The following is a 20,797-nucleotide window of genomic DNA, read 5'->3' on the forward strand; positions in this document are numbered from 1 at the left end:
GTTGTAGCAGTCTGAGCAGGAGCCGCCACGATGGTGGGAAAGGAGAGGGTGGGAGAGAGTTGTCCGAGGTGGGACTTCCTCTCCAATGAGGGCTGAAGTCCCACATTAAACCAATTAACTGACTGTTAAATGGTTGCAAGGTCGAGCTGGCCAAGTGCGGGGGTGAGCAAATGCCCAAATTTTATGCGGGCTGGGGAGGAAGGGACCAATTTGCTTCTGGTTTGCACTGAGTGAGCTGTTCAATTTTGCTTTGATTTATTATTGTCACATGTAGTGGTATACAGTGTAAAGTCTTGTTTCTTGCGCGTTATACAGACAAAGCATACTGTACATAGAGAAGAAAAGGAGAGGGTGCAGAATGTAGTGTTACAGTCATAGCTAGGGTATAGACAAAAATTAACCTAATACGAGCTGGGTCCATTCAAAAGTCTGATGGCAGCAACGAAAAAGCTGTTCTTGAGTCGGTTGATACGTGACCTCAAACTTTTGTATTTCTTTCCCGATGGTAGAAGGTGGAAGAGAGAATGTTTGGGGTACGTGGGGTCCTTAATTATGCTGGCTGTTTTTCTGAGGCAGTGGAAGTGTAGACAGAGTCAATGGATGGGAGGCTGGTTTGCATGATGCACTGGGCTTTGAAATTTCCCCTTGTGGTTTCTTGTAGTCTTGGGCAGAGCAGGAGCCATACCAAACTGAGATACATACAGAAAGAATGATTTCTATGGTGCATCTGCGAACGTTGGTAAGAGTGGGATGTTAGGATCACAATAACTGATACCACAGTTGGCCTTTGTACCCTTATAGAGAGAGAAATATTCTGGTGTCCCCCCCCCCCTTCCACCCTCACCCCCACCACCAGCCCCAACCATTGCCAGTGCAGATCACTGTTCAACAAAAGCTGGTGGAAGTGTGCATGTGGTAAATAAAGGGGAGCAATTCACAGCAACATTGCCTCGTGGCACTGAGCCTGCATCATTCAGTTCCACTGAAATCATTGCAGTGAAAATCAGGCATGTCTATAATGAACACTCCATAGAGTGCATTCCACTAGATTACTGTCAAGTGATGAAAATGAGTGGGGACAGTGTGGGGGGGGGGGGGGAGTGGGGGCAGGGAGTGGGGTGGGGGGGTGGGGGGGCAGTGTGGAAAGAGGTGGGGTCGCGGGTGCAGACAAATTTGGAGGCATTTGGGTTTCCAGGTATGGAGGTGGGCTGTTTAGATGGAAAAACTAGTACAGCAGCATTGGGCCAGTGTGTAGACATATTCCTGCCTCCAGTAACATTTCCCACATTGAGTACAATGTTGGCAACATAGGGGCGGCACGGTGGCACAGTGGTTAGCACTGCTGCCTCACAGCGCCAGGGTTCGATCCCGGCTTGGATCACTGTCTGTGTGGAGTTTGCAAATTCTCCCTGTGTCTGCATGGGTTTCCTCCAGGTGCTCCGGTTTCTTCCCACAGTCCAAAGATTTGTGGATTAGGTGGATTGGCCATGTTAGATTGCTCCTTTATGTCAGGGGGATGAGCGAGGGGAAATGCATGGAGGTATGGGGATAAGGCCTGGGTGGGATTGTGGTTGATACAGACTCGATGGGCTGAATGGCCTCCTTCTGCACTGTAGGATTCTATCTATCTCACCCATTGACAACAGGGAGAAAGCATGTTACCAGTAGAGGAGGGGACTGCATAGCAGGAGGTCAGACTGGCAAGAACGTGAAAGGCAGTCGGCACTTTAAACAAGCAAAACAGCCATTCTCGGCCGACACTTACCCCTGCATTAGTATCTCACTGAACCTGGGGTCATGGTAAGCGCTGGAGGTGAAGAACAACCGTCGGCTCCTTCAGCCTCATCTGGCTCCCTTTTTTCTTATTGTTTCATGGGATTTGGGCATCACTGGCAAGGCCAACATGTGTTGCCCATCCTTAATTGCCCCTTGAACTGAGTGACTTGCTCGACCACTGCAGAGTCAATCGCATTGAGGCTCTTGGAGTCACACGTAGTTCAGACTGGGTAAGGACAGCAGATTTCTTTCCCTAAATGACATTCGTGAACCAGATGGGTTTTTACAACAACCGATGATGGTCGTCACGGTCACTGCTACTGAGACCAGCTTTATATTCCAGATTGATTAATTGAATTTAAATTCCACCAGCTGCTGTTTTGGAATTTGATCCCATATCCTCTCCTGGGCCAGATTCCCCTTCCTGCTAGGGTGGCCTGCTGAGAAAGCTGCAAGCGCTTCCCTGCTCAGAACCATGGTTAAAATAGCGCTTAGTCCCGAATGACTTCTGCCAAACCCAATTTGTATATTCAAAGAAGGACTCACCAGTTTCCCGTTGGTGTCCTTCTTGCCTGCTTAGAAAGGCATGTTTCCCTAGGACTCTACGGAAACTTTATAGGCAAGGTTTTCCTTTGTGTTCCTGTTACTGAATTACATTGTTACGCTTACAAGTTTGGATGTGTTTTTTAATAGTTTCTAAATTTGGATTTGCTTCTCATTCCTTTACATTAGAATGCAGCGGTCGTGTTGCCAAGACAGCAGCAAGCATCACAAGAACTATTACGTCGAATCCAACTATGCACTCTGTGCATTGGTATGATTTATCACATGTATAACATAATAAAGTCCTTATGTTCGCATGCATTAAAACTTTCGCTGTCCGCAGATTTGATAGTTTTGGCAGATGAAAGGTTCAACTATCCATTGCCACATCTGGCAGCACCATGTTAAAACACTTAGCAAGGGCTTGACAGGGTAGATGCTGAGAGAATGTTGCCCCTCAAGGGGGGAATCTAGAAATAAAGGGCATGGTTTGAAATGGGGGGGTCTCATATTTAAGACACGGATGAGGAGGAATTTCATCTCTGAGGTTATTAGTCTTTGGAATTCTCTACCAAATGGAGCTGCAGGACATTGAATATATTCAGAGCTAAGTTAGGCAGATTTTTGATCTGAGAGTCTGTGATCAGGATAAACTATCCCTCCTCATCCTTCTCGACTTTGACACAATTGACCACAACTTAGCACACTGTAATTCACAATTCCACCAGTGGAGGTGCTGTACCAGTGAAAGGGTTAAATTACATGCTTATGCAGCCATCTTACATTATAAGTATTGACATGGCAACTTCTAATGGAAATAGGTGATATGAAGACCAGAACACACAAGTTCAAAGAGGAAAATGATTGATGCTGACTTACTCCCGACATATTATCCCTGCTCTCTAACCTCAATTCATCTGAAAACTATATTTGTCTTGATCGCCCATGTTTTAAGTTATATGAGACAGAAATGAAATTATTTGGTTCAAAATGTTGCATTCTTTCGAAATTCTGTTTGTGTGAGAAACCAACTCTATTGACAAAATTACACGCACCAACGTTGTTCAGCAAAAATTAAATATGGAATCTTCTTTTACAGATGAGTGTAGTCCTGATGACCAGTGTCCGACACTCGCTCTCCCACCTCCTATTCCAGTAAACCTGGAAATAGCTTTCATTATTGGTGACTTACAGCAAATGGAAACTGAACAATCTGAATCAGTTCGATATTTCTTAAACTCTATGGTTAATGAGTTTGTAAATTCATCAGAACCAAAAGCCTCTGATCTTCATCCCCGGGTGGCTCTGGTACAGCACACCCCAAATTCCACTCCCAGATTTGGGGAAGGTCCATTTAACCTGGAGCTTGAAGTTCTGGATTACCCTGCAAAAACCCTGAAGAAGAGACACATCCAGGACTCGTTCAGTCAGCAAGAGGGCCCCACTGGCATTGGCAGCACCATTGAATGGAGCTTGAAGAATTTCTTCGCGAACCTCACAGATCAACAAATTTACAAAGTTATCTTTACAATATTCTCGGGGGAAACGGTTCTTGATGAGAAGAAATTACTGGAAATATCACGAGAAGCCAAATGTAATGGTTTCAGAATGCTTGCACTGGCTCTTGGGGAGGTAACTAATGTCACAGTCCTGGAGGAGTTTGTTAGTTTTCCTTTTGATCAACATTTAGTTCACCTGGACAGAGCCCTGGAGGCGGAAATGGATTATGCACAAAAGTTTGCAGTGGCTTTTCTGAAAAACCTGGCAAGTAAGTGCAGTAGTAATCTAAAGTAAGTGCAGTAATGATCTAATGAAAAGCTGGAATATAAAGAAAGACTAGACATTGTGTAATGTCTGTTCCCCATAATGCAACAGTACAAATACAATCCAGTTATTGTAAATTAAATGTAAATGAATAAATACTTTAAGTAGGCACATGGCCAATGTTAGCTGGTGCTGTGAGAATTAAGCAGAGTCATCTATCCACATCAATTTTACTTCAGTGAAAATATCAAGGGCAGAAATATTTCCCCACATCTGACAGTGAAACTGAGACTGGACCACATGACAAACTTCCTTTCTGGTGTTGGCATGCAGCTATCCATTAAAGGCATATTACAACAATGAGTGGCTAGCCCACCAACTTCCCACAGATCCCCCAACCCGTTTCATATAATATCATAGAATCCTACAGTGCAGAAGGAGGCCGTTCAGCCCATCGAGTCTGTACCGACTCTCATAGAGTGTCTTAACCAGGCCCTCTGCCCCACCCTATCCCCTTGACATTTACCATGGCTAATCCACCTAATCTACACATCTTGGGGCACTAAGGGGCAATTTTGGCATGGCCGATCCACATAACCTGCATATCTTTGGATTGTGGGAGGAAAGCGGAGCACCCGGAGGAAACCCACGCAGACACGGGGAGAATGTGCAAACTCTACACAGACAGTGGCCCAAAACTGGAATCGAACTCGGGTCCCTGGCACTGTGAGGCACCACTATGCCACCTGCAAAACTTCACTGCGCTTGGATTAACAGTGGGGGCATTCTAAGGCTTTAAGTGGCAGTGGAGAGGGCGGAATTTACTTTCTACCCCTGGTAAAGTGGTGCATGCAATTGGGGTAGAAACATTTATATATTGCAACACCAGGAAACAATAGAATCCCTACAGTGCAGGAGGTGGTCATTCAGCCCATCGAGCCTGCACCGACCACAATCGCACCAGCCCCTATCCCCGTAACCCAATGCATTTACCCTGCTAATCCCCCTGACACTAAGTGGACATTTATCATGGCCAATCCACCTAACCTGCTCATCTTTGGACTGTGGGAGGAAACCCATGCAGACACGGGGAGAATGTGCAAACTCCTCACAAATAATGACCCAAGCCGGGAATCAAATCCAGGTCCCTGGGGCTGTGAGGCAGCTGTGCTAACCACTGCACCACCGTTTGCATTGATCAAATGCAGGCACTATGCTGAGACTAACAAAATCCAAAGCAGCATCATTTCTAACTCTGCCTCATGGCAGAGGTACATGGGTTGGTTTATTGTTAAAATACATTCCATTCTCCCTCTTTTCTCACTTAAAGCATTGATTGGAAAGATAAATTGTCTATTTGTGCTGGCTGCTTATGCTTTCCAATCCATCATGCTGATGATCTACAATTGGCCATATAATGTGAATATAGAGAGCAGGTAAAAGTCACTGGCTGGTGCCTTAGACAACTGAAGGAAGCTGCCTCATTAATGGTGTCCCGCGCCGCTAAATCTCTTGCTTTCCTATTGATATTTAAATCATGACGGGAGTGCAGTAAGCTTTCATGACATGTTTCAAAACGCGAAGATCTTCTGTCCGATAGGAACTTAAAATTGTTCACCATAGATCTTTGTGAAATAGAAATGATCACTTCCCGTGTCATTTCTTAACCGGGTATGGGTGGCACATTGGCACAGTGTAGCCCCGCTTCTTCACAGCACCAGGGACCCGAGTTCAATTCCAGCCTTGGGGGTGCAAACTCCGCACAGACATTCTCCCCCGGGTGCTCCGGTTTCCTCCCACAGTCCAAAGATGTGCAGGTTAGGTGGATTGGTCGTGCTAAATTGCCCCTTAGTGTCCCAAGATGTGTAGGTCAGGGAATTAATGGGGTAAATATGTGGGGTTATGGGAATGGGGTGGGGGGGGTTGGGCCTGGGTAAGCTGCTCTGTCGGAGAGTCTGTGCAGACTCAATGGACCGAATGGCCTCCTTCTGCACTGTAAGAATTCTATGAATTTCCCTCTGAATGGAGTAATTCATGAAATTCTACCTCAGGTTTTATTCTGATGCAGACTCACTTATTTTGATTCCAGTAAAGAGAACATTTGTTTCTAATTTGACAGAGGCAATCAACAATTATCCACCTGCAGCTCTACAGAAGGAGTGTGGAGGAAGAAAATCTCAGGGAATAGGGGAAACCAGAACTTCTGCTAAATCAGAGCGGTATGTCTTATAGATACTTACTGTTACACATTGAACATTAATGTCAGTATACCCTAGTGACTAATGTATGACCTTCGCATTACAGAGCGGATATCATGCAAAACACGGAAGGATCAAAAGCCGATATAAGTGGTAAGTAATAAAGAAGACCATCAGGACATAGGAGGATCCCATTCAACCCCTCAGGCCTGCTTTGCCCTTCAATCATGGCTGATCTGTACCTCAAATCATTTTACCCACCTATGCTGCATATTCCTTGATTTACCTCCAAATATTTATTGAAAGCTCCCTCAGCATCCACATCCTTTCCGAGAGGAAGTTCCACAAATGTTTAAATACATTCCCTAATGTGTTCTTGTTGATTTAGATGACAGTGTTTGAGAAATGAAAGCTGATGTCTGAAAGTATGGTCGTTCTCCTTTAGTTAATAAAAATACAGGCGGCAGGCTGGGATTTTCCAGCCCCGTTGCAGCCATTTCCCTTGTGGTGGATGCGGCAAGCCGTTTAATCTCTGCAGGACTGGAAGATCCTGCTAGTGGGAGGTGCTGGAAAATCCTGCCCACGCTCTGTACACAAATAACTGACATATAAAAGCTTCAACATTACAAATGCAGTAATGATCACTTTCCTGTGATATAAATATTCCAAATACAGTAACACTCATTCTCCTGTGATGATTGACGTTACAAGTACAGTAATAATCCCTCCTTTGTAACTACAAATGTTAACCCAGAGACATTTAATCATTTATTTTTCCTTCATTGACATCGAAGAATATTTTAGAATTGTTATTATCTGACCTCCGTTCTACAAATCCCTTTATAATCCACAGTATGCTTGCATCAGTTGTCAGTTCTCTGGGCCAAGAGCTAATAGATTCCAAAGGAATTTGTGTGCATATTTAAGACTAGCACTCCAGGGCAGTACTAAGGAAGAGCTGCATTGTCCATGTGTTATCATTCAAATGACTGCTAAAGGGATAAGGATAAAACGGTAGGATTATTGTTCTGGAAGGTTGAGATGTGCTGAAAGACTTCTTTCTCTAAATCCTTTACCAATCATAATCTCAAAAGACTGTCACTTTGCAACTTCTCTTCAATGGAATCTTGCCGTTTAGTACAAAAACACTGGATTTTAAAAGTAAAGAGGTGTTACAAATGTATAAGGCATTGGTGAGACCACATCTGGAGTAGTTTGTCCAGTTTTGGTCTCCTTACTTGAGGAAGGATGTGGTGGCATTGGAGGCAGTTCAAAGAAGGTTTGCCAGATTGATTCCAGACATCAGGCAGCAAGGTGGCACAGTGGTTAGCACTGCTGCCTCACAGTGCCAGGGACCCAAGTTCGATTCCCAACTTGGATCACAGTCTGTGTGGAGTTTTCACATTCTCCCCGTGTCTGCATGGGTTTCCTCCGGGTGCTCTGGTTTCCTCCCACGTTCTAAAAATGTGCGGGTTAGGTGGATTGGCCATGCTAAATTGTCCCTTAGTGTCAGGGGGACTAGTTAGGGTAAGTGCATGGGGTCATAGGGATAGAGCCTGGGTGGGATTGTGATCAGTGCAGGCTCGATGGGCTGAATGACCTCCTCCTGCACTTTAGGATTCTATGATGATCTATGATGATGAAAGGGCTGACGTATGAGAAACGGTTGAATAGCTTGGGTTTGTACTCGCTGGAGTTCAGGAGAATAAGGGGCAACCTGACTGAGGTATGTAAAATGATAAAGGGGATTGATAAGGTGGATGTTGAACAGATGTTCGCCCCCTTGAGGGACAGTCCAGAACAAGAGGTCATATACATAGGGCCTGATTTTACTATTTTGATTCTAAGTGCTGAATCTGGGCGCAATTCAGATCTGACTTGGAAAACCGCTCTCAGGCGCCCCCATATGCACTTAGCCTGAAAACAATCGCGGGTCTGAATTGCGCTGTGGCTGGGGCTTATCACGTCTGAAACGCTGCTGGTCTGATTAGAGCTTTGAACTGCACATGCGCAGTGAGAAAAAAATTTGAAAAACGCACCCCTGTCACATCACTCCCGGGTCGCAAAAAGCGGATAAAGCGATCCAGGAGCGAAAAGCGGGAGCAACGGCCCCCACAGATACTGCCCCACCCCCACAACATAACTGTCTCCCTTATCCACCCACCCGCCCCCGCCACCCCCCCACCCCACTACCCAGACTGATCGCGATCCTTTGCCTCCGTTTCCCCCCACCGATCGCCCGCAGAGTGGCAGCGGTTCCCCCTACCCCACCACCAGAAATCCATCTGGGCTCCCCCCACCTGAGAGAATGATCAGGCCTCCCCCCTCACCGCCCCCCCCAGAGAACGATCATCCCACCGCCCCGCCAAGAATGATCAGGCCTTCGTCCCCCCCCAAGGGAATGATCGGGCCTCCCCCCACCCTCCCCCCCCCAGAGAATGATCGAGCCTCCCCATCCCCCAGAGAATGATCGCCCCACCCCCTCGCCGAGAATGATCAGGCCTCCTCCCCCCACCCCCCCAACGCCAAGAATGATCGGGCCTCCCTCCCCCCCCCCCCCCCCCCGCCCCCCGCAACAGACAACAATCTGGCCTCCCTCTGCCCTCCCCACATCCCCCCACTAGACAATGATCTAGCCTCCCCCACCCCCCACCAGAGATACATCTGATCTGCCCCCTCCTCCCAGTTCCCCCCCTCACCAGAGAATGACCCACCTCCCCCACTCCCCTACCTCCCCCCCCCCCCCCCCCTCCACCCCACTGATCTGAGTTTGAGAGCCGCTGGAAGCTCTGAACTTACCTCTTCAGAAGCTGGAGCGCCCGAAACAGATCTTTGCCGAGCATGTCTGTTTTGTGCCGAATCTGAACGCGTGAACGCGATGGTAAAGGGGGAAATGCTGGTAAAGTTGGGCGGGCAGCCCATTAATTCAATTTATCGGATCACGGCCATTTTTGGGCCTTGGTAAAGTGGGCATCTGCACGGACGCAGGCACGGATTGCGTTAATGGCATCATGCCCGACTTTACCAAGTTTTCGCGCCCGAAAATGGGCTCAATGCAATGGTAAAATTGTGCCAAGGTGCCTGGTGATTGGATTGAATCCCTTGTTGAAGGTTAGGCTGACGTTTCCATATGGAAAGACAAATCCAGCGAGTGACTTCCACCCAAACCTGTTCAAATCATTTACTTAGATTTACCAGCTGTAATCTCGCACTGATCCTTGCTTTAACCCATTACTAACAGCCTGCCATTCTGAGAATGAACCATTTATTCCTACTCTGCTTTCTGTTTGCTAACAAATATATTTCCCCCCAATCCCATGCGCATAATTTTATTTCCTAACCTCCTGTGTGAGACCTTATCAAAAGCCTTCTGAAAATCCAAATACACCACATCCGCTGGTTGCCATTCCAGGCAACCGTTCTTTCTCCCTGGACTGGGACAGTCTTGTAGCATGGTGCACACTGCCCCATGTTAGACAGGCTTTGGGCAGTCAGGAGTTGAGTGAATCACCACAGCAACCCTAGCCTCTGACTTCTTGAAGCCACAGTATTTATACGGCTAGTTGTTCTGTTTCTGCACAATGGCAACCCCCAGGATGTAGCTTCAATGAATATAATTCCATTGAATGTCAAGGGTTAGATTCTCTCTCATTGGAGATGGTCAAAGCCTAGCACTTGTGTGGCTTGAATGTTACTTGCTACCTGTCAACCCGAACCTGGATGTTGTCTAGGTCTTGCTGCATTTGGACATGGACTGATTCTACATCTTGATCCTTTGATCTAAGATCCTCTCTTGCTAATGTAGTGATCTTGTCCCTTACTAAGAGTGCTGCCTCACCCCCTATTCCTTTTTGATTCTCCCTCCTAACTGCTGAAAATACTTGGATATTCAGTTCCCAATCTTCATCACCCTGTAGTCACGTCTCCACAATTGCAATTAAATCATAACCATTTACCTCAATTTGTGCATTCAAATAATCAAACTTTTTGTGAGTGCCACATGCATTCGGACACAGTGCCTTTTATTCTGCTTTTATAACATTATTCTCTATTCTGATCCTATTTGATGCTTGCACATGCTTTGTCTGTCTTCTCTTTTTTGCTTTCTATTTTTCAATTTCTTTATACCAGTTTTGCTTGTCTTGAATCTGAGCTCCCTTCCATCCTCCTGCCAATCAAGTTTAAACCTTCCCCAACATCTTTCTGTGAGGATATTAGTCCCTGTCCTCGTAAGATTCAGCCTGTCCATCTTATACAGGTCCCACCCACCTCAGAAGCAGTCCCAATGCCTCAGCAATCTAATGCCCTCCTTCCTACACCAGCCACGAGTTCAATCACTCAATTCTCCTATTTCTATGTTCACCAGTATGCAAGACAGCAAATAATCCTGAGGTTACGGCTTCAGAAGTCCTGCTTTACAATCCCCAGCTCCCTAAAATCTGCTTTCACGAACTTATCTAACTTCCTAGCTAAATCATTGGTACCAAAGTGGACCACAACATCTGGCTGTTCACCCTTCCTCAGAAAAAATGTCCTGCAGCCACTCTGTGACATCCTCGACCCTGGCACTAGGGAGGCAACAAAATATCCTGGAGTCACAACTAAGGCCACAAAAACTAACAAGTTCCGTATCACTATTGTTCCTCCCCTCTTCTTTGGTACAGCTGAATCACATAAAATGCCACAAACTTGGCTCTGACTGCATTCCTCACCATTATCCAAAATGGTAAACCCATTAGTGAAGGGGCTTCAAAGGGCTGAATGGCCTCCTTCTGGGCCATATGGCTTCCTTCTGCACTATAGGATTCTCTATGAGTTATAAGGAGGGGCTTGATAGTCTGGGACTATTAAAAAGCCAGTGGCACGGTGGCACAGTGGTTAGCACTGCTGCCTCACAGCACCATGGACCTGGGTTTGATTCCTGGCTTGAGTCATTGTCTGTGTGGAGTTTGCACATTCTCCCAGTATCTGCATGGGTTTCGGCCAGGTGCTCCGGTTTCCTCCCACAGTTCAAAGATGTGCGGGTTAGATGATTGGCCGTGCTAAATTGCCCCTTAGTGTCAGGATGACTAGCTAGGGTAAATGCGCGGGGTTAAGGGGATAGGGTCTGGGTGGGATTGTGCTCGGTGCAGACCCAATAGGCTGAATGGCCTCCTTCTGCACTGTAGGATTCTATGATTCTATGAAAACCTTGACATCGACATTTTCCTTTCCCCCTGTGAGATTACAGCTGATTACAGTCTGAACACAAAAGCAATCTTAGCCCAAGACGGAGCAGCGGAACAGTGATAGCTTCCCCATGAGGTCAAACCTTCTAGGAGTTGCACCAAGAGAAAGATGAGCTCTTACTTTTAAATAATAAATTTAGATTTCCTGTGGGCCAAAAGTGACAGGAATATACCTCTGACTCACAGCCTCACCAACCACCTTCAACCGCCCTCCCCCTCCCCCCGCCAATCCCCCCCAAGGAAACCTTGCTTCTTTGCTATCTCGAGTTTTCATTACCTCCTCTCCCCAACCTGTCCTCCAATTAGCGCCTGACACCAAGGCCTCAAATGTCCTTGAGAACCCTCAAAAACCTCAGGGTCAGGATCCTTTCCCTCATGTCCCCAGCAGCTGCCTCTTACCGTTGAGTATCCGACTTCCATTCCCCTTACCTGTTCGTTGATATAGCTAGGATCGAGCTGGAGTTTAAACGTACACCATGGAAATGGCACTGGTGAGTTAAAGTGCCCTTGACTTCTGGCAGCACAAGGCCAGAAAACCTGAAGATTCGAGGAATTGAGTTTAGGAGTCGTGAGATAATGTTGCAACTATATAAGACCCTGGTCAGACCACACTTGGAGTACTGTGCTCAGTTCTGGTCGCCTCATTACAGGAAGGATGTAGAAGCCATAGAAAGGGTGCAGAGGAGATTTACAAGGATGTTGCCTGGGTTGGGGAGCATGCCTTATGAGGATAGGTTGAGTGAGCTTGGCCTTTTCTCCTTGGAGAGACGAAGGATGAGGGGTGACCTGATAGAGGTGTATAAGATGTTGAGAGGTATTGATCGAATGGATAGTCAGAGGCTTTTTCCCAGGGCTGAAATGGTTGCCACAAGAGGACACAGTTTTAAGGTGCTGGGGAGTAGGTACAGAGGAGATGTCAGGGGTAAGTTTTTCACTCAGAGGGTGGTGGGTGCGTGGAATGGGCTGCCGGCAACGGTGGTGGAGGCAGATTCGATAGGGTCTTTTAAGAGACCTTTAGATAAGTACATGGAACTTAGTCAGATAGAGGGTTATAGGTAAGCCTAGTAATCGCTAAGGTAGGGACATGTTCGGCACAACTTTGTGGGCTGAAGGGCCTATATTGTGCTGTAGTTTTTTTATTTTTCTATGTCCCGGTCCCCAGCCAGATGCACCAGAGTCAGAGGGAGAGGGAGGGGGGTCAGATGGCTCTCTCATCGGGTGGGAGGGAAGTGGATCAGATGGCTCTCTGGTGGGGGGGATGGGGGGGTCGGGGGGTCCACTGCCACAAGAACTAACACCAAACCGCTCAAAGAGGAGTACCTCGCCACATAATCTGTAACCCAAGGCCAGAATTGAACCTTGGTCCTTGGCACTATGAGGCAGCAGTGCTTACCACTGTACCACCGTGCTGCCACTTTCAAGTGCTCTGGAGCAAGCAAATCATTTGGGTCATTGCCTGTCTCTTCCTGAGCCTGCTCTGTGCCAGTATTAAGACATGGAAATAATCAGTTGGAGTGAAGAGAAAGGTTACCTTCCTCAGCAGCATTCCACACTGTCAAAAACTTGACAAAGACGGAGTCATTGTTTCTTTTTCTCCAGGTGAAACTTTGATTGGGCTCCAAGGAAACACTTTTTCCAGGGTGGGCAATAATATTAAACAGCCGTGTTGTTCTAAAGATAGAGAAAAATGTTGACAGCATGAGGGTGGGGGGGGTGGGGGGGGGGGGGGGTGGGCGGGGGGGGAGAGAGGGAGGGGGGTCAGATGGCTTTCTCGTGGGGCGAGAGGGAGGTGGATCAGATGGCTCTATGGTGGGAGGGACAGGGGGGTCCACTGCCACTCTGCGTGTGATCGGTGGGGGGGATGGGTGGTCCGCTGCCACTCTGCATGTGATCAGTGGTGGGAAAGAGGCAAGGGGGGCCACAATTGGTCTGAGTAGCGGGCGTGGGGGAATAAGGGGGTCAGTAATGTTGTGAGGATGGGGATAAGGGGTCAGTAATGTGGGGGGTGGGGCAATGTCTGTGGGGGCCAGGAGAAGGCATTATCTGGCCTGGGAGTGATGTGGCAGGGGAGCGCTTCTCTATTTTTTTTACTGCACATGTATAGTTGAAGGCTCCAATCGGAGCCGCTGTGTTTTGGGCGCATTAAGCCCTGCCCACAGGCTTCTGGAGCGCGATTCAGTAGCGCTGCTATTTTTTCAGGCAGTGTGCGTATTGGGGGGGCCTGAGAACGGGTCTAAAAGTCGGAATTGAAACACTCCCAGTTTCAAGTCCGCCCAGCACTTCAAACCAAAATGGTAAAATAGGATCCGAAGTGACAGCATAATGTGGGCGATGGTTAATCGGCCGTCCATGTTACACCTCTCCTGACTGAAATAAAAACTGGCATAAAATTGGAGTAAATTAGGCTGCCAATTCACTATCACATTTTATATTGTCACACAAAGCTCAGATCTAACCTCCCAGAAATAAAAAATGACTAATCCTGATCTAGTGAAAGAGTCGAAAGGAAAACCTTGTGAGTAATAACTACTTTGGGTGGTGAGTTGATGAATCTAGTACCCAGGTCACTATAGACCCCCACCTGATTATTAGTTTCTGTTGAAATTGATCAACAGGAATGTATTTTGTATAATGGATAGACATTATACAAAATGGATAGCCTGTTTCATCAGCTCACTCCCTAAGGCAGTTAAGATAACATTCAGTTGTGCGGCATTCCTGACGTGCCATGCACATTTTATTGTGCACTAATTTATATGCTGGCTAATTGGCAGGAGCCTTTTGTATTAAAAACCACATGCATATTTGAACAAGAAATTAATGACTCCTCCAGAAAATATACAGGATCAGGAGCTGTTTGTTTTTCCCCATAGAAATCCTTGCAGATCTACAAACCATTACTTTGCTAACTTGTGCATTAGAATCATACAATGAAAGAGGACACCATTCAACTCTTTGGAAGAGTTATCCAATTCATCATTGGTACTCAATCACAAGGTGATAAACACATGAAAGAAGAATCCAGGCAGTTAAACAAGACTCGTGCAAATTCATAAGATAAAAGCAAAATATTGCGGATGCTGGAATCCAAAACAAAAACAGAAAATGCTGGAAAATCTCAGCAGGTCTGACAGCATCTGTGGAGAGAGAATAGAGCCAATGTTTCGAGTCCGGATAACCATTCATCAGAGCCACACAAGTTCAATGTGTATCAGTGGAGTGGTTATCGAGTGTGGGGAGCTGTCCTTTTCCTTGGTGCTGAAAGTTAATAAAGAGAAATAGAGTTCATAGATCATAGAATCCTACAGTGCAGAAGGAGGCCATTTGATCCATTGAGTCTGCACCAACCACAACCCCACCCAGGCCCTATCTCCATAACCCCATGCATTTACCCTAGCTAGTCCCCCTGACACCCCATGCATTTACCCTAGCTAATCCCCCTGGCAATTTAGCATGGCCAATCTACCTAACCTGCACATCTTTGGACTGTGGGAAGAAACTGGAGCACCCGGAGGAAACCCATGCAGACACGGAAAGAATGTGCAAGCTGCACACAGACAGTGACCCAAGCCAGGAATTGAACCTGAGTCCTTGGTACTGTGAGGCAGCAGTGCTAACCACTGTTCCACCTTCTACCCTAATGTTCCCATTTTCTCTGGCACTGGTTCCGATGCTGATCAATTCACTGAAGATTATGGACCATAGTATTCACGGGCCAACAATTCCGTGAATTATTCCAATATCCTGGCCACTGACAACTTCGAGTGGGTTCATCAGGAGGTCACTTCATTTCAAAGGGCCAGATTCGAAAACAGGTCACATCTCTCTGGCCAACAGCTTCCAAGTTTCCAACCCTCTAACATTGGCCCTCAACGCCTCCTGAATAACTAGCCTTGCTATTGTGTACTGTAACTCTGGCCTTTACCAGGTCTCATAGGAAGTCCTGTCAAGTACCTACTTCCTGGTCCTTCTTCGGTCAGAGTTGAAGTTGGACTGTACTGGGAGAGAAAAGGATTTCTGGCCCAATCTCACGTCAATAAATATTTAGCATTGCATCTATTGAAACCAGCCTAACTTGACAGGAGGACTATTAGTCTGGCTTTGAGTACAATGTACAGTGAGCTTTGGAGGAACCTATTTCTTAAAAGTATGTCTTTCTCCATTTCATTTCATGCCAGTACACTCCACTAACTGCTTACTAATTTTTTTTTAAATTTCATTCTTTTCTGTTCTAGATATATGTGCATTGGCTCATGAAGAAGGCAACTGTTACAACTACAGATTAAAATGGTACTTTGATGCAACAGCTCGACTCTGCAAAATGTTCTGGTATGGTGGGTGTGAAGGAAACAAGAACAGTTTTGACACCCGTGATGAGTGTGAAGCCTTATGTCTTAAGTCTGCCATCTAAGTACTGATGTACACGAGTTGAGAATTTTGAATGTATATCTCTGCAAGGAAGCAAAACTTGAAAAACAACATTGAGATAAGACTAAAAACTCTCTTGTGATTCCCATTTGCAAGATAAAACAGCCTGTGTGAATAAAAATTCAATCTTATCAAGCAATAATAATCTTCCATAGTTGCAAACATAATGCAAATCACTCAGTAATAGTTAATAACTCACAGTTTCTTTGTCTATTTATATTTAGATGCTCTATTCCACCCTGATAGTACAGTTACCTCTCCTAAACAAATTTCGTAGAGTCCCTACAGTGCAGAAGGAGGCCATTTGGCCCATCAAGCCTGCACCAATAACAATCCCACCCAGGCCCTATCCACATAACCCCATGTTTTTACCCTGCTGGTGCCCCCGACACTAAGGGGCAATTTAGCATGGCCAATCCACCTAACCCGCACATCTTTGGAGTGTGGGAGGAGACCGAAGCACCCAGAGGAAACTCACGCAAACACGGGGAGAATGTGCAAACTCCACACACAGACCTGAAGCCAGAATTGAATCTGGGTCCCTGATGCTGCGAGGCAGCCGAGGTAACTACTGTGCTGCCTTTCAGATTCAACACTCTGGCTATTTTGTGTAAACGGATCAGCAAAAGAATCCCAATGCAGGAAGGTCACATCTCCTTGCGAGAGAGAGCTCCACCCATCCTGGTGCACCACTGACCTCTCCAAAGTGCATAGGGCTGGGGTAGGCACTGTGATCTAAAAGCCTTTGGCAGGCCAAGGCATCCATTCCCACCAAAGATGATGGCAAGTCTAGTAGAGGGTGCGGGGCTAAAAAGATTTGCACTCATTGCATTCCAATCTCAGTAATACGGTGAGGAGGTGGGGGGAGAGGGGGTTTAATATGATCCTTAGGCTCTACAGATGCATATGTAAGGAGCCTAATGCATATTTCAAGAAACCTCCAGAGACACGTGCAAAAAGTGCACAACCTGCAATCAAGCCAGTCATCTTCCACGCAGGTGTTGAGCTTGCCGTGTCAGTTCCTGCTGTCAGCTGTCAATGTGCCCATAAAATGAGTGCAATGAGCTTCAATTTTTGACCCCATGATGTAAGTACCTGCAGAGTAAAGGGTTAACTGTAACATTATAATAACCAGGTGCATAAAGAGCTGAGTCATAATGGTATCATTCTGAGAAACTGGAGTGAGGAGAAGTTGAGAGAGGAGCAGTAGCTCTCTCCAGATGTTCTGTTGTCTTGTATATAGTTTGCAATGTAAATAAAAGAACTTGGAAGGAAAGACTTTTTGCATCCGGCCAGATCTCTCACTGGGGTAAGACACCCAAGCTCATCTGAGACAATACAACAATAACAGTTGTCAAGATACATTCCATACGGTTGCTGCTTCCCACTGCTGGGGCTGAGTTGTGGAGTCACTCCTTATGTATGAGCACACATAGCTAAGTGTCTGCCTTCAGGAAACAGGCACCCTCACAATCGGTAATGCAGGATGCCAACTTAAGGGTATGCATTGTTGCAGCATCAACTGCCACTTGTGTCCAGATTTCCAATTTGCATTACTGGTGTTTGAGGCTCACCTAAATTCTGATGGATGAATGCATATGTGCATGTGTAGAATCATAGAATCCTACAGTGCAGAAGGAGGCCATTCGGCCCATCGAGTCTGCACTGACCACAATCCCACCCAGGCCCTATCCCCATACGTTTACCCTAGCTAGTCCCCCTGACACTAAGGGACAATTTAGCATGGCCAATCCACCTAACCTGCACGTCTTAGGACTATGGGAGGAAACCGGAACACCCGGAGGAAACCCACGCAGACACGGGGAGAATGTGCAGACTCCTCACAGACGGTGACCCAAATCGGGAATTGAACCCAGGTCCCTGGCGTTGTGAGGCAGCAGTGCTAACCACTACGCCACCGTGCCGCCCTGTAAACTCCACACAGACAGTGACCCAAGCCAGGAATCAAGCCCAGGTCCCTGGCACTGTGAGGCAGCAGTGCTAACCTCTGTGCCACCATGCTGTCCAGTCCCCTTTTGGGGGACTTTATGACCAGAGGGCATAATCTCAGGGTAAAGAGTCACCCATTTAAGACAGAGATGAGAAGGAATTTCTTGTCTCAGAAGGTAATGAATCTGTGGAAGTCTTTATGGCAGAGGCTATGGAGGCTGGTTGTTAAGTAGGCTGAGATAAACAGATTCTTAATCAGTAGGGAAATCAAGGGTTATGGGGATAAGGGCTGGGCCTGGGTAAGATGCTCTTTTGGAGATTAGTGCAGACTAGATGGAGGGAATGACCTCCTTCTGTACTGTATGGATTTTATAGAATTATCAGTGTGCACTGTATATTCAATTTCCAGCACAGCATGGCTTAGAAATTGGATCAGTAAAAAGATGAGTTGCAGGGAGAGTTCATTATGGCCTATCAACTTCAGTTAGTTGAGATCACACCATGCTTGTGAGCATCACAACTTTAGCACACAAAAGCTGCAAGACAAAATTTGTTTCCTCAATCAAGCTGAATTTGGAGGATTTGACACATTGGCCGGAAATCTACCCTTCACAGAATCGGAGTGGGCGAGAGTCCGACAACAGAAATTTCCGTTGACCTCGGGCAGGAATTTCCGGTCTCACCCGAGCAAGGCCGCAAAATCCTGCCCATTGACTTGACTGGTTTTATACACACAGTTCCACAATTCCTCTGTCTGGAAATTCATCCAGGTCCATTTTTCGATGTGGCATAATGATGCACAATCACCCCCTGCTTGGTACCATTGAGTCAGCCACAAAACTGGCATATGCCCGGTAATGTGGAACATTGCCCAGGTACGTGATGCCCACAGGAGAGGCAGGGCACATTCAACCTGGTCAATTCCCACTGCATTAGTCTACTCCCATTCATTAGCAAATTCATAGAAGGTGCGGTCAACAGGACAGGATTTTACACTCCCCCCCCTCCCCCACTCCCCTGGCGAGTTCTGAAGGAAGGGAGCAGGGAATGTCAGCTCTTGCCCCATTTAAGGAAACAACAAACACAAAACTGAACAAATTTTGATCTTGGGTGGGATGTGGTGGGGAGTCACTCCATCAAAAGCCCCCTTTCTGACCGGGTGTCCTCTCTCCCCTTACGGCCTCCCTCACCTTCCCTGCTGACTTATCCCCTGAGACATTGTCTGGCCCCCAGCACTCTCCAAGCCTTCCTTACTCCTCCCGCAACCCCAACACCCTACCCTCCCCTTGACCCCTGGTTCCCTTTCCCTTTTCTCTGGTTCCTGGCATTTAGTTGCAGGCAGCTAGTGCAGTGCCCCTTCTGGCCACTGCAGTGCTGTTCCATCAATGACTGGACAACTGCCAAGCAATCTGACTGGCCGGTAACTCTCCAAGGCGGTACCTCCTCCTGGTGATGGTGGTAAGTCTCACCTTCTGCCAATCAATGCTTGCTAGAGCGTGAAATGGCACTGAGCCTGTTGGAGTTGGTGAGTTTTCATTCTCTGCCAACTCTTCTGGTGAACGGTAACTGCCAGAATGTTGATTGTGACTGGACAAGAGAGACTTGGTGATTGTAATGCCACCCTGAAAATTTTGGTCCAGATATACCCAAGCAGCACTCACTCAGCAATAACCTGCTCATCAATGTTCAGTTTGGGTTCTGCAAAGACCACTCAGTACCAGAACTTTATACTTGGTCCAAAAATTGATTAATGAGCTGAATTCCAGAGGCGAGGTGAGAATGACTGCCCTTGACATTTGATTCAGTGTAGCATCGAAGAATCTGAGCAAAACTGAAGTCAATGAGGATCAAGGGAAAACACCCCCACAGGTTGGAGTCAAATCGAGCACAAAGGAAGGTGGTTGTGGTTGGAGAACAATTATCGAAGCCTTGGGTCATCACTGCGCAGTTCCTCAGCATTATGTCCTAATCCCAACCATTTTCAGTTGCTTCATCAATGACCTTTTCTCCATCATAAGGCCAGAAGTGTAAATGTTTGCTATTGATTGCACAATAATCAGCACCATTCAATGACTCTTCAGATGCTGAAGCTGTCCATATCAGCATGCTGCAAGACTTTGACAACATTTAGGCTGATAAGTGGCCAGCAACATTTGTGCCAAAGAACTGGCAGGCAATGACCATCTGTGACAAGAGTGAATTTAACCATCTTCCCTTGACATTTAATGTCATTACCATCGCCAAGATTCTCCTGTTCAGTTACAATCAACACTCTGGCAGTTAGCATTGACCAGAAACAAAACATGAATGAGGGCTGGCACAGTAAGAATGTTGACACTTATCAATATGAAGCTGATCATATTTCAATCCTTTTGGAATTAAGGAAGGTTTTCCTAAAATTGGATCACAGGTATAAGTTTTTTTTCTGGGTATTCACATGGAGTTGAAGTTTCTTTTAAAAATGGTGCTGATCGCTGGTATATAACGTGTAGTTTACTGGGCAGTCCCCATCTCCCCATTTTCAAAACTCCACTCATTTCCGTGACATCCTTTTCTACACCTGTTAGCTGTGAGCTAGCTGGAGGGCCACGTCCTGGTCGCTTTTGGTGTTGTGTGTGCTAACTTTTGACATAAAGGGAAGAAGAAATCTATGGGTGACTGTAATGGTATGTCTTCAACTGATAGATGGAGAACATTTTTTGAGCGTGTATATCAGGGAGAGGATTAAAATCAGAGCGACACGGTGGCACAGTGGTTAGCACTGCTACCTCTCAGCGCCAGGGATTCTAGTTCGATTCCTGGCTTGGGTCAATGTCTGTGCGGAATCTGCACGTTCTCCCCGTGCCCATATGGGTTTCCTCCGGGTGCTCCGGTTTCCTCCCACAGTCCGAAAGATGTGCTGGTTAGGTG

The 20,797-nt window shown here is 46.6% G+C and overlaps 1 protein-coding gene across 2 annotated transcripts in view; it reads left to right on the top strand.

Annotated features, from left to right (window-relative positions):
• LOC144511884 (collagen alpha-6(VI) chain-like) overlaps window positions 1-17,210 on the top strand; it is a 158,239-nt gene extending 141,029 nt beyond the window's left edge. For both annotated transcript variants that reach the window (XM_078242317.1, XM_078242325.1), the window contains exons 41-45: window positions 2,509-2,590; window positions 3,419-4,087; window positions 6,203-6,302; window positions 6,388-6,434; window positions 15,745-17,210. In XM_078242317.1, coding sequence (XP_078098443.1) covers window positions 2,509-2,590; window positions 3,419-4,087; window positions 6,203-6,302; window positions 6,388-6,434; window positions 15,745-15,920 — 1,074 coding nt within the window. In that variant the 3' untranslated portion in view covers window positions 15,921-17,210. The remainder of the gene's footprint in view (window positions 1-2,508; window positions 2,591-3,418; window positions 4,088-6,202; window positions 6,303-6,387; window positions 6,435-15,744) is intronic.
• Window positions 17,211-20,797: the final 3,587 nt, after the last annotated feature.

This window comes from Mustelus asterias, chromosome 2, assembly GCF_964213995.1.
Source record: "Mustelus asterias chromosome 2, sMusAst1.hap1.1, whole genome shotgun sequence".
In the NCBI taxonomy this organism is placed as follows: Eukaryota; Metazoa; Chordata; class Chondrichthyes; order Carcharhiniformes; family Triakidae; genus Mustelus; species Mustelus asterias.